This window comes from Labrus mixtus, chromosome 2 (genome assembly GCF_963584025.1).
Source record: "Labrus mixtus chromosome 2, fLabMix1.1, whole genome shotgun sequence".
Classification (NCBI taxonomy): Eukaryota; Metazoa; Chordata; class Actinopteri; order Labriformes; family Labridae; genus Labrus; species Labrus mixtus.
In genome coordinates, this window is record NC_083613.1 from 28,894,553 (window position 1) to 28,907,688 (window position 13,136).

Sequence of the window (13,136 nt, forward strand, 5' to 3'; positions counted from 1 at the left end):
AGTCTCGAATAACAGGCAGGAATACTGTGATTCATCAACGACACCGACGCCTTCAGATATTTAGAGTAAACCGACACATTCTGGCAGCTGTACTGCCTAAACACACATGGACTTAATGGCTTAGTGTCATATGTTCACATGCACGGAGATCCTGTGTTCAAGACAATCAATTATCCACTTTCAATACAAATAAATGCAGCAATAGATTTTGATTCACCTTTATTGTCTCTCCTTTGGAAACAATGATCTTTAGGGATTTAGAGGTTACACAGTTGGTCCAGCAACCCACAACCCACAACCAAAACACAGTCAACATACAGAATCGATCGGAGCTGAAAGCATGGAAAAATAAAGCCACAGGGTTTAGGTTGCTAAGTATGTACGGACGCCATAATCCTCCAAGCAGGCAGCTTATAGGTTCCTACCTGTGGCTCCTTTCCTGCATGTCATTCCCCATTCCTCTCTCCTGATTTCTGTCCACTGTCCTATCCTGCCCTCATCCGTTTTCATTTTATAAAAGTGACATTTATTCACAATAAGGGGCGTGGCTGATCTGACTGACAGACGGGCTTGTTGTAGCTGTTTTCCAGGAGGCTTAAGGCCAACCTCAGCTCCGTCTGTCGCCCTCCGCTGTTAGGTTGACGGAAAGTTCTGTCGGCATTTCTAATATGGTGACCGCCATCGATGGGCTTCAAAAGCCTGCTTCAGATACCGATGAGTGACGTCACTGAGACTATGTCCATACAGTCTATAAGTTGACCTCATTCTGAGATTGTTTTGCCCACCGATGTTTCAACAAATGATCCGATCTTAGTGATTAGTTATTTAACACACTTTAACATTATCCTGCTTTTCTTATCAAGCTGAACCGCATTTTTGCTACCAGCTGCTAAACTACTAAACAGGTTACAAATGACCAACATTAAACTATCACTTTTTCATTAATCTTTTAATTTGCACCTGGATTTCTGAAAAATACTGAATGAATATTGTACATTTACATCATAGATAGTAGAGTAGCATATTTGAATGTAAAAAAAAAAACAGGACATGAACACAACGATCCTTCAGAAATTCAGCTTTGGTTGAGAATATTTTTTTTTCAGTCCCGTCTGATTCACTGTATCTAGTCTGTGTGCCTTGTGTGAACATATGTGAGTTAGTGTGTGTGTGTGTGTGTGTGTGTGTGTGTGTGGTTCACAGCTGTTTACAAAGCTAACAGTGGGTGAGCCTTGTTCAACAAGCCCCACCTCTGCAGTTCAGGCATCCAGGAACCTATAAAGTCTGGATAAAAGCTGAGGCCAAATTAATAAAGCTTAACAGGATAAAGATGTGGCTTGTTACACAGCGAGCCATTAAATGATAAAAAAAAACAATCTCTATTTACAAGTGACTGGACACAGAGCTTTATATAAATCACGCTAGTTTGATGTTTACATTTCATCCTTTCCATACCTGATCCTTCAGAATTCTCCGTGCGGCTGAGTCGACCTCAAACCTCGCTCTTACAATGAGATATTTAGTTTAACCAGTAGACTGTGAAGGCAGAAACACACATGGAGAACTATAAACCAAGGCCTCTATCTCCATGCATGCCAGTTAAGCTCTAACGGCGAGGTGTGTTATACCTGGAACTGTTAAAAGTTATTTTGGTTGGTGCTCTGGTTATTGGGTGCTATAAGGTTTTATCCCCCTTGGCACTTTTTAAAGTTGTTTTTCTTTGTGAGCGAACAGTGAAAAGTGTCTCTCTTACACAAGTTATAGAGCCGTAAATGTTGAGAAATACTCAACTCTCTTATATCTCATTCTCATTACTTGAATTCTAAACATAGGAAAGCTTGTGAATATAAAACGTGTGTGTGGGCCTGTGTGAGTGTTTAGGGCCGAAACATGGGAAAAAAAACGGTCTCACAGGGATCCATTCATTTTACTGATGGTGTCATCTCTGTTCCAGTCGGGTATAGAGAAGGCTAATATTTGATAACATGTCACACCAAAGAGATTATCTTTCCTAAAAAGCCTGATTTTGCGATTTCATTTAAAGTAGCTTTGAGCTCTTGGGTGGCTGTTTCCCTTTAAGAAAACAAAACCAATCATAGCTTTCTATGCGGGTTTAAGAAAGTCAGTGTCATCCCTTGTGAAAAATCCAAAAACTAACATCTGCAAACAGCTGTGGATGAGGCTGACAAAGAGTAGAGAAGTCAAACTGCTGAAACAACTTTGACATATTGGATATATTATATACATTATGGGGCTTTCAGTCGCTCTGCCCCCCCTCCTCTGAAACTCCATCCTGCCACACATCCGTAATGTTGACTCTCTCTCCATTTTTAAATCTCGTCTCAAAACACAAATTTTTAAACTGGAATATTCAGTCTGCTCATTCTCCGTCCGGTCTCATAAATCCTCTACATCCTGTAAATGAGTCTTTTTGATGTTCATGTTATCGATGTTTTGTTACTTTGTTGTTTTTTTATCTCTGCTCTGTAAGGTGACCTTAAACAAAATGTATTATAATAATAATTATTATATTTCTGGGATCACAGGACGAACAGTAAAGCTGAAATCAAGATGAGTTTCTGATGCACACAGAGCCTGACAGACAGGACCTCGCCTTCCTGCTGCACATATGGATGTATGTCTAAATCAAAGCATGTGAAATGAAGCTGTCTGTCATCTTTTGGTGTTTACAAAAGATGACTCACAGTCACACACACACACACACACACACACACACACACACCAACACGCCACCCACCATTCTGAAGTCAAACAGGCCCCCCTCACTTCATCATCACCCTCCCATTTGATCATCTCCATAAATAAAAAAAAAAAGCAAAGAACTTGTAGTTGCATGATCGGAAATCTGTTTCAGATCTGGCAACCATATGCTGGGACGTATTCAGCTTTCATGTCTTTCAACTTTTCTTTTATAAACGAGTCTGCTATTGTTTTAGAAGTGAATCCCGGCATTGAGTGCTTTGTGATGAGAGGGCTCTGCTTAGCGAGGCCGTCTGCTGCGTGAGTGAACTTTTGTTGGATTACGGCTCAGAAGAGGCTGAGTTTCTTTTCACTTATTTCTGTTACAGGTTGTCAATACTTGGAAAATGCATTGCAGATTTGTTCCGTATTATTGCTCCCTGTTCGATAATTAATCTTATTCTGGCTTTTCGATGGATCAAAGATTTCTTTGAAGTCACAGAAAATAGTCACTTTATGAGTTAAAGTCTAATTAAAGGCTAATTTGACAAATAACTATGACATGATATGAACCGTCACATATAAGCATTTTCAATGATGGGATTCCCAACATGGCAGTAGCCAGCTATGAGGTCACCTCGGTCTGGACCTCGGCCATTTTATCAAAAACAAGACAGCAAAAATTGTTACCATCAATCTGTGAAGCACTAGATGGCTTTTACTTTGAAAATACTCCTCAAGTCACGGCCCACCCTACACTGCTTCTGTGTTTCTTGCCGTGCTTCATAGTTTAGGCAGACGCCTTAAAGAGCCCATATTCTGCCCTTTTTGGGGTTCGTATATTTAATCTATGTTCCTACTTTTGTACGTTCACAATAACTAAAGTCCGAAAAAAGTGTCTGTTTTCATGTACTGCTCCTCCTTGCTCCCTCTACGCTCTGAGTCCGTCAGCTACACTCTGCTGAGCCCCCACTGTTAGACCCCACGTGGGCCAAGTCTGCTCTGATTGGTCTGCCGATCCGCTCTGTCGTTATTGGTCAGTTGCTCAGCACGCTTCTCGGAAATTTCAACATGAGCTGCTGGGCTTGCCACAACGAGCCAATGGACTTAGATCAGTGATCTCACCCTGACAATGACGCCGCACTGACAATTTTTTATCGAGGGGGGCTAGAACCGAGCGTTACATGCGGCTAATGCTACAGCTAACAGGAGGACGCGTTTCCGCAGACTTTGAATTTTTGCACATAGATGTGCCTAAACATGCACAGGACACATGGAAAACACACTAAAGAGCATATAAAACCAGAAAAAGCAGAATATGGGACCTTTAAAAACACACACCCACCACCTAGTTGTGGGAAAAAAAAACTCTGCATGTGATGGGTGGATCATTACTTTATAACTAGGAAGTAAATGTGTGTGAGTTGTCGGGCGATAGTTTATCTTGGGTTGCTTTTGAAGTCATGAATTTTGCGGGCCCTAAAATGCCTTGAAAAGAATACATTAATAGAAAATATTCTGTACCTCCCTGTTTTCTAAACCCTGGTTACAGCCCTAGTTCCCAATATTAAAAAATGCTTTCTCTACCCAACTTTTGGCCAGTCTAGTAACAGGCAAAGGGTTGAATGTAAGGTGGCTCATGCATAACTCTTTGATGAGTTATAAAAAAAATGAGCCCCCATACAGTGTGTACTTCCTTTAACTGAGGTCAGATAACAAACGCTGAACATACTCTACATTCATAAAAATAATCTGTTCCATGTGAGTCGGGCTGACTGAACAACAGCACGGCTGGTTGTGACGGTGAGGTAATGAAGATCTGATTTGCTCGAGCAGCAGGAGCCGTTAACAGCTTGCAACACCAGCATGACACACACAGAAATGAACAGAGAGAGCCAAGGCAGCTAACCGAGAAGACAAAAGGTCACAGGCTCAGATATGAGCCTTGGAGGTGGGCAGCTGAGAAAGGACAGGAGGCTTGTCAACACTGCTAAAACATCCAACTTCACCAACTTTTCCTGTTGTAGTTCAGTGGTGGTCAGATGAGCACTCTGCTAACATAACAAAGTTTCTATTGACGCTGACCTCCAACCTACGTCTCTGCCCCTGTTCCTTTACCTTTACTTCTACATAAGCACTGACTGGACCCTCATTTAGCTCTGGCTGGCTCTGAAAACATGGCAATGGTGCAGAAATCTGCTTGTTCCAATAAAAAAAAAATCTAAACTCTTCGCAGCTGTTTGTTTTCGCTGACTCATGTCTAACACTTTTGTGTGCTAAGAACCCGTTTGAACCAGTCGGTCTGCGTTTAAAGGCAGTGGTTGATGTGAACAAATTTGGAATGAATCGAAAATAAAGATTTTACATGATCCAAAAATACTCGTGAGTTATCAAGCCAGAGCTCATTAATGATTCCTCTGACTCTTTAATCTCTGGCTCGGGTCTGCAGCACCTGTCAGCTCCACCTTTTTACGAGCACCGGAGGCACTGGAGTGGATACAGAGCAGCAGGGGGGGGCATAGTTGAGGGAGAGAAAGTATGGTACAGGGAGGAGGAGAGGAAAGAGGGATATTTGTGATATTTATGGGCTGCAGGGTGGCACACAGTGCAGCACATAGCAGAGCGTTGTAGGGAGCATACTTTACGACAGACCTCACCTTCTCTCTCATTCAGTAGGATAGGGCCAGGAAGTTTAACTTCAGAAATCAACCATCAAATTGAATTGAAACTCTTAATACATAATCACAGTTTAACTAGGACTCCCTTTGACGCTCTAATGCAAGTCGATACGACAAAACAGAAATACTGTGAGAGGCAGCAAAGTAACCAGAAAAGTCAAACACAGCAGAGTTTATGGGAATGTGCAACTGTGATATTCTGAAGTTCAATCTACTAGTCCTCACATTCACAGTCATGAAACCTTTACTGCAACCATTTAACCATCACACAGTAACACCCAAGAATTGATTTGATTGGTTGAGCTTCAAGAAAAAAATACCTCCTACATGTAAAATAATTTCCATTATTCCCTGATGTTAGTGTTCACAGGTTCATGCTGCATTTCACTAGCAAGGACCACACTACAACAATAACGTTTAAACATTTCATGTGAATTTGTATGGTATATTGAGACAGTATACTGTATGTATGTGTGTGTATGAGAGGGGTGTAGGTGAGAGATGGCCGTCGTCTTTAAGGCTGGTCTGGGAGGTTGATCGGAGATCGGGCAAAAGGGAGACTCAAAGCGGGGGGGTTCCATCTCGGGCATTAATCTACCCGAAGCGATTACGACCCATACTGTACCTGAAATGAGACAGACGTGGGAGGGGCATGTGCCGAGTTGTAGAGGACGGGATGAGGAAGGAGGGTGAATGGATGAGAAGGAGTGAAGGGAGGGTGGGTTGAAGGAACTGAGACAAACTGAGAGTGTGGTGAGGTGACCCCGTAGAAGTGGGCTTGTCAGATAATTGGAGGTGTGGATTAGGCGAGGTCCTGCTCCCAAACCTAAGTTAATATATCAACTTCATTTGTGTGTGTGCATGTCAATGGTTTTTGTGTTTTTATTTTTAAAACAAATCACGAGTGCACTGTAGAATTAAAATAAACACTCTTACTATGCAGGTAAGTATACACATTTGGCTCATGTATTAGAAGGAAAACCACCAGAGGGACAGAGTTGAACTGAACACAGCATTACTGACCCTATATAAACACTTTACACTCTTACTAACAAACACACACAAAAGGGAAGATATTCACTCTTCTTATAGATTTCAGGAAAGCCTTCCACTCATAGTACGACATGATGGGCTTCTTCCTAAACTCTGGTACTGTGGTATCAAGTAAAATATACATGCTGTTGAAATTGGATACATAAAAAAAACATTTTCTCTTAATAAATCTTATATTTTATTTGTTTCTTGAATGTGTCTATAAAGAAGGGCTACCTGTTGAGCATGGTTCAAAGTCCTCCTGGCCTCTCCCTTCTAGATAAAGAGGGGATATCTCTGTTTATGATGATGACCTCCCTCCCATAATAAACAAGAACTATCAATCAAATCAATCAATTATTATTTGTATAGTGCCAATTCATGCCAAATGTTACTTTAAAAAAAACAAAAACAGATCTAGAGCAGATCCAACATTAACCCACCATGAGCATAACAAGTAACGACCGCAAGTTAAAGTCAACAGAAACTACAGAAAGTCAGATATAGTAGAAAAGTAAAGTCATAACTAGGCCGTGGTATAAAAAAAACTCAACCCATTTTTTTTTCATAAACACCCCAGATGTGAAAAGAAGAATTACCAGTTCGCTATCATACAGTATAATTTAACCTTGTTACACGTCACCGCAACTTAACCCAATAAAGCACATAAAACACCTTAACAATAAGACACATGAAGGACGACATGATTAAACAAAGATGACCTCAATAACTTACTTAATAAATCACAACAACACAGGCTGCCTGAGAGGCACCACACAGCAGTCACCGATCTAAAAGCCTCTCCCCTCCAGAAGTCTGCATCGGGCTTTAAGCACTGAGGCCAGGTGCACCTCGTTAAACAATCATCAGCTCCAGCTGTGCAGAGCTGGAGACCACAGAAGAAGAGAAGTGACAAACAGCACAGGAACAACATCAAAACAACATATAACGTATAACTTTAACAGAGAGTTTCAACATGGCAGCAAATGCACAGAGAGAAAAAGCTTCAAACGTGCAAATTTTAATTAAGAGATAATTTTGTAATTAAAATCTGTTCAAAAATATTTGAGAGGTTCTTCATGCTCATTACGTGTTTTGATAATATCAAGGTCCATACAGTCATATACTTGTTTGGACAAACACAAAAAACGATGTGTCATGCAAAATTATAAAAAATACAAGCTCTTACATACAACAGTGCTGACTAAAGCACAAACAAAGCAATATAACTGTTCACTCAATTTATCCATGACCACCTCACATCAACAACAACAACAACAACAGTGTTCTATAAATAATAACCATAAAGAAATTATAACCCAATAAAAAGGGGAACACCAGAAAGCAACAGAAGCCAAAGTACATGATAGCGTTATCCGGCCCTTTAAAGAGGTTATGGACTGGCTCATTATCTCAATATTAACAGTGATAGAAAACAGAAATGGATCTTAAGCCACCACATCCTCAAAGAGCACAAACGGGAAACGAAATAAAGCACAATATGTTGTCAACGTTTCTTTCACAGGTGGGGCCCGGGACAGAAATATACCGTCTGCTATAATGAATAACATTCAGTGAAAAAAGGCAGGACGCCTACCGATCCCATGAATTTAAAACAGCTTAGGAGACAAGGTATATCTAATCAGTGCGTATCAACATGCCACCACCCTAGGGATAGTTAACGACAGGCACACATAACACACACACAAACAGAAAAAATGTCTCTTTGCCTGTTTTTGTATGTTGTCCAGTTTGTTTGATGATATCTTATTTGTTGGGCAGCATTCGATGAACCGCTCCCTTCTTGACTAAAAGCAAGACGTTCTAGTTGTAGAAGGTCGATCCATTCACTTACGGTGGTGTGAGCTATGTAAGCTCGAACGTAGGTCATAACACAATGTGTGAGTATTCAATAAACCTTCTGTTTCGAACAGGTTACTTATTTCCTGAAGGTCCGCAGTGACCCGTTTCTGCTTGGCTTTCTTGGAACTTGCCATCAGCACTTTCACTTCTCTCCACGCTCGTTGCATACACTTTCAGGTCACAATACGAAAATATTCTATGTCCAAGTCAACGTTTCTAATTATGTCATTCCTTTTGCTGATTTTTTAAATACAGTATTAAAGACTTATCAATTAATGTTTCAACCCTCCAGTGTTATTATAACTCATACAAACAAAGCCCATTTCTTATTGATGCATTTTGATTTGAATGGCACACTTTCCATAAAAAGAAATCCACAAAAGAAATCCACAAAATAAATCTCATATTTATCTAAGATTCACAATCTTTCACTGGTTCTTGTATCGTCCGTTGGATGATTTTAGGTTAGGTATTAGAGACACACAGGCCAAGTAATCACTGATCAGCTCCGGTACTTTTCATCTCCTCTTTTTGTTGGCATTGTTGAATAAGCGCTTTTTCTCAGGGTTTTTATTCTCTGTATCTTTGCAGGGTTGTACTCTGCTCTTCTCTAGATTTGGGCCTTAAGAGTATAGGGATGTAACAGTACCTCCAAAGACAGTTAAAAATCATTACACATGAGGAACGATTGCAATAGGGGAGATGAAAAATGAACCACGATTCCCTTTTTAACAGCAAAGGACGCTATCTGTCTTTGACTTCTGCCTGTTGTGTCTGCATCTGGCGTACAGACATGGCGGCAGCAGATGAAGATTTACAGTTTAGAAGGCCCACACATAGACGATACCTTGGCAGCTACTGCAATATATCTGCCGCCCATTTTAACATTTTTCTTTTTCATCCATGTAAGATTTTGATGTAGATTAGCTAGTGGACGTCTTGTTTTCTCTCACTCTTTCTTTCTTGGGTACATGTAGCAACAAGTAGTGTCTCCACACCTGCTTCACGGATAGTAGACAACATGAGAGCTCAAGACTCTTCAGAGGGAGCTAATACAACGCTAGTTTGTTTGTTTAGCTGTATCGTAACTTCCCAAACTTTGAGAATCTTGCAGAAGAACCCTTTTTTTGTCTTTTCAACATAAAATCAGGTTGGATGTAAGCAGGCGGTAGAGTCGTCGCCTCTCAACTGGAAGGTCAAGGGTTCGATCCCCAGCTGAGCAACATGGCCGATGTGTCCTTGGGCAAGACACTTAACCCCGCATTGCTCCCGCTGCTTCGTGGTGGTGTATGAATAGATTAGTGATAAGATAAGATAATCCTTTATTTATCCCACAATGGGGAAATTTACAGTGTTACAGCAGCAAAGAGCAAAGATTGCAGACAGAAAGTGAACACAGTACAATTTAAATATAAAAAATAAAAATTAAGAATGTACAAAAAAAATAGATACTAAAAAATAGATTAAAAAAAAAAAAAATAGATCAGCTATTGACAAAAGTGTAGTCCGTAATGCACCCAGTGCACATAAAGTGTAACTTGTTATTGCACAAAGTGGTTTGATAACCATAATATAACATTAATATAACATTATTATTGCACAATGTCAGAGTGAATTGTCCGGTTGTGTGTGTGTTTTGTGATCTACTGGGAGCAGGCTTGGTTAAACAGTCTGACTGCAGCAGGAAGGAAGGACCTGCGGTATCTCTCCTTCTGACACCGCGGGTGGCGAAGCCTGCCGCTGAAGGAGCTGCCCAGAGCTGTTACAGTTCCATGCAGGGGGTGGGAAACGTTCTCCATCAGGGATGATAGCTTTGCCATCATCCTTCTGTCTCCCACCACCTCAACAGGGTCCAGGGGCAGCCCAGGACAGAGCTGGCCTTCTTCACCAGTTTGTTTAGTCTTTTCCTGTCTGCAGCCGTAGTGCTGCTGCTCCAGCAGACCACTCCGTAGAGGATGGCTGATGCCACCACAGAGTCATAAAAAGTCCTCAGGAGTGCTCCCTGCACACTGAAGGACCTGAGTCTCCTCAGCAGATGAAGTCTGCTCTGGCCTTTCTTGTAGAGAGCTTGGGTGTTATCAATCCAGTCCAGCTTATTGTTCAGGTGAACACCCAGGTACTTATAAGAGTCCACTATGTCAATGTCCTGTCCCTGGATGTTCACCGGTGTGGGAGAAGTGGATCTGCGCCTGCGGAAATCCACCACCAGCTCTTTGGTTTTACCCGCGTTGATCTGGAGGCAGTTCCGCTGGCACCAGTCCACAAAGTCCAGGTTGAGTTCTCTGTACTCCCCCTCGTCCCCATCCGTGATGAGGCCGACAATGGCAGAGTCATCAGAGAACTTCTGCAGGTGTCATGTTAGGTGTCTTCTGGGAGAAGTCTGCAGTGTACAGGGTGAAAAGGTAGTTGTACTAACTCTCTGATGTATGTCGCTTTGGATAAAAGTGTCTGCTAAGTCTGATGCTAAGTGAATTGTAACATTGGATAGCTTTATGAGTCAGTATCTTCTCTAAAGCTTTAAAACAAACTGGGTTACCTACTGTACACCTTCATAAAAATTCTAAAATCTAATCTTGAACACAGCATCGTTAATCATATCGTAGCGTGAGTTGAGAATATCCTTACGTCTCTACTCATCAGGACTCTTTTTGGCCATTTGACATTTGACCTTTGAACCAAAAATATGGTCTGTCTAAAGGTCCAGAAAAACAGGTCCAAACAGGTTATTTTCGTCACCTGTTATAAATAAAAACAGTCAGATAGTAGTTTGTCCAACTTCGTGTCGTGCAAGGAACAGTTCCTTTATCAGTGTTGACTCAGCGAGTTTCCATGTTTGTTGTAAAGACTCCTCCCTCATTCACTCCCTGCACTAAATAACCTAGAATATAACTCCCAGTTTACACTTTGTGATGATCGAGGAGTAGAAAGCTGCACAATTTCTTTTGCATTGTGATCACTTCATGTGCAGACATGGGCAACAAACCCTCGAGTCATTACGAAGCAGTAGAGGATGAGAACACCGTCTTTATTTCCAAGGAGAACGATGTGTTCAGGATCCCTGCTCTTTTCTACGACAGAGACAGAAATATCCTGATGGCCTTTTCAGAGAAGCGGAAGACTTCAGATGATGCGAGCGCAGTAGCGCTGGTCATGAAGACAGGAACAGTGAACAAGGACGAAACAACCCATGCAGTGACAGTTAAGGTAATTCATTATACATATCAGCTAAGGCTTTATCAGTAGATGACCTGCAGAGATAGTACTTACAAACATATTCTAACTACTTTTATATGTTGTATTCACCTTTGACTGATATCTTTTCTAGTGGTCAGAGCTCAAACTGGTGAAGGAGGCCCATATTGAAGGATACCGTCCCATGAACCCCTGTCCTCTGTACGAGAAAAACAGCAAAACACTTTTCCTCTTCTTCATCTGTGTCGAAGGCACCGTCTCAGAGCTCTACCAGATATGCTGCAACCGCAACAAAGCCCGTCTCTGCTACATTACGACCAAAGATGCTGGACAAAGTTGGAGTGGAGTGACTGATCTGACGGACAAACTGGATGAAATCAAAAGCTGGGCCACATTTGCTGTCGGACCAGGTCATGGTATTCAAACAGAGGGCGGTAGATTGATTGTCCCAGTTTATGGGTATGCGTCCTGTTCCCCTTCATGCTGCTGTTGTATAAAGTTTTATTGTTGTACCCCATATGCACTCTATCTTTATAGCGACGATCAGGGCAAATCATGGCAATTTAGCAGCAGGATTAAAAAAGTATCACTTGAGTGTGAGATGGCAGAGGTGTCTGACGACACAGGCCTCAAGTCCATTTACTGCAATGCTCGTAGTCAGGGAGGCCACAGGGTGGAAGCTCTTGATAAGAATGATGGGGCAGGTTTTATCATCCTTCCGCCCACTGACAAGCTTGTGGAGACAGGTACAGGCTGTCAGGGGAGTGTGGTGTCCTTTCCAGCTCAAAGTGAAGATACTCATGCAGATAGAGATCCAAGCCAGAACCCAAACAAGTGGCTGCTCTTCACCCACCCAAGCCATAAGTCCAAACGCACTGATTTAGGGGTTTATTTGAACAAAATTCCAAGCAAGTCAAACTCATGGAGTAAACCCTGGATCATTAACAAGGGACCCAGTGCTTACTCAGACCTGGCTTACATTGATGACGGATGGTTTGCTTGTCTGATGGAGCGTGGGGAGATCAGTGAGATTGAGCAGATAGCCTGCAAGGTTTTCAGCTACCAGGAAGTCAAGCGGGGCATTGGAGAGTGATGCATGGTGCACCATGACAAGTTTCTCAATGGCAATAAAATGATGTATTTTACAAGTATGTAACTGTATTTACCAACTTTGATTGATGTGAAACTGCTCAGACATTTAACATCTGTAATTAAAACGATGCTCTACCAACACAGTTTGTATGATAAAGCAATATTTTAGAAAAAAAAATCAGCTGATAAGAGATAAAATTGGTTTCTGAAAAATGTAAATCAATGTGTACACGTTTGTGCATCAACACATTCTACTTTTTATGATTTGTTCTTGTGTTTTAAATTGCCTCTGTGTTAAAACTTGTTTGTTCACATAACTTTTCTGTATAATGGAGAGTTCCTTATGTGGCTCAATAAAGTTATAGGACAACAGAAGAAAACCTTGTTTTCAACAATCAAACAAAAGTGACTTCTTTGAATAAATCATGAAAAAGACATTCAGTTGTTGTTGTTTTTTCTGGAAGTGGAAGTGTTACTTAAACATGTAAAATGACAGGATTATGGGTTTTATGGTCAGGAAAAGTTGTATAATGGTGGAGAAGACGCTCTACATGATTAATGCATGCATACAGTTATTGA

The 13,136-nt window shown here is 41.3% G+C and overlaps 2 protein-coding genes and 1 long non-coding RNA gene across 3 annotated transcripts in view; 1 reads left to right on the forward strand and 2 right to left on the reverse strand.

Moving 5' to 3' along the window:
• LOC132991770 (histidine-rich glycoprotein-like) overlaps positions 1 to 13,136 on the reverse strand; it is a 393,411-nt gene that overhangs the window by 292,892 nt on the left and 87,383 nt on the right. The window lies entirely within an intron of this gene.
• Positions 5,790 to 7,271, reverse strand: LOC132954796 (uncharacterized). Its single transcript, XR_009665865.1, has 3 exons — positions 7,146 to 7,271; positions 6,648 to 6,686; positions 5,790 to 6,003 (listed from the first exon to the last, which is right to left on the reverse strand). It is a non-coding gene; the product is annotated as an uncharacterized LOC132954796 (long non-coding RNA).
• Positions 11,170 to 12,994, forward strand: LOC132991599 (sialidase-3-like). Its single transcript, XM_061060406.1, has 2 exons — positions 11,170 to 11,477; positions 11,599 to 12,994. Exons 1-2 carry the CDS (start codon positions 11,244 to 11,246, stop codon positions 12,556 to 12,558), a joined length of 1,194 nt encoding a protein of 397 aa, XP_060916389.1. The 5' UTR covers positions 11,170 to 11,243; the 3' UTR covers positions 12,559 to 12,994.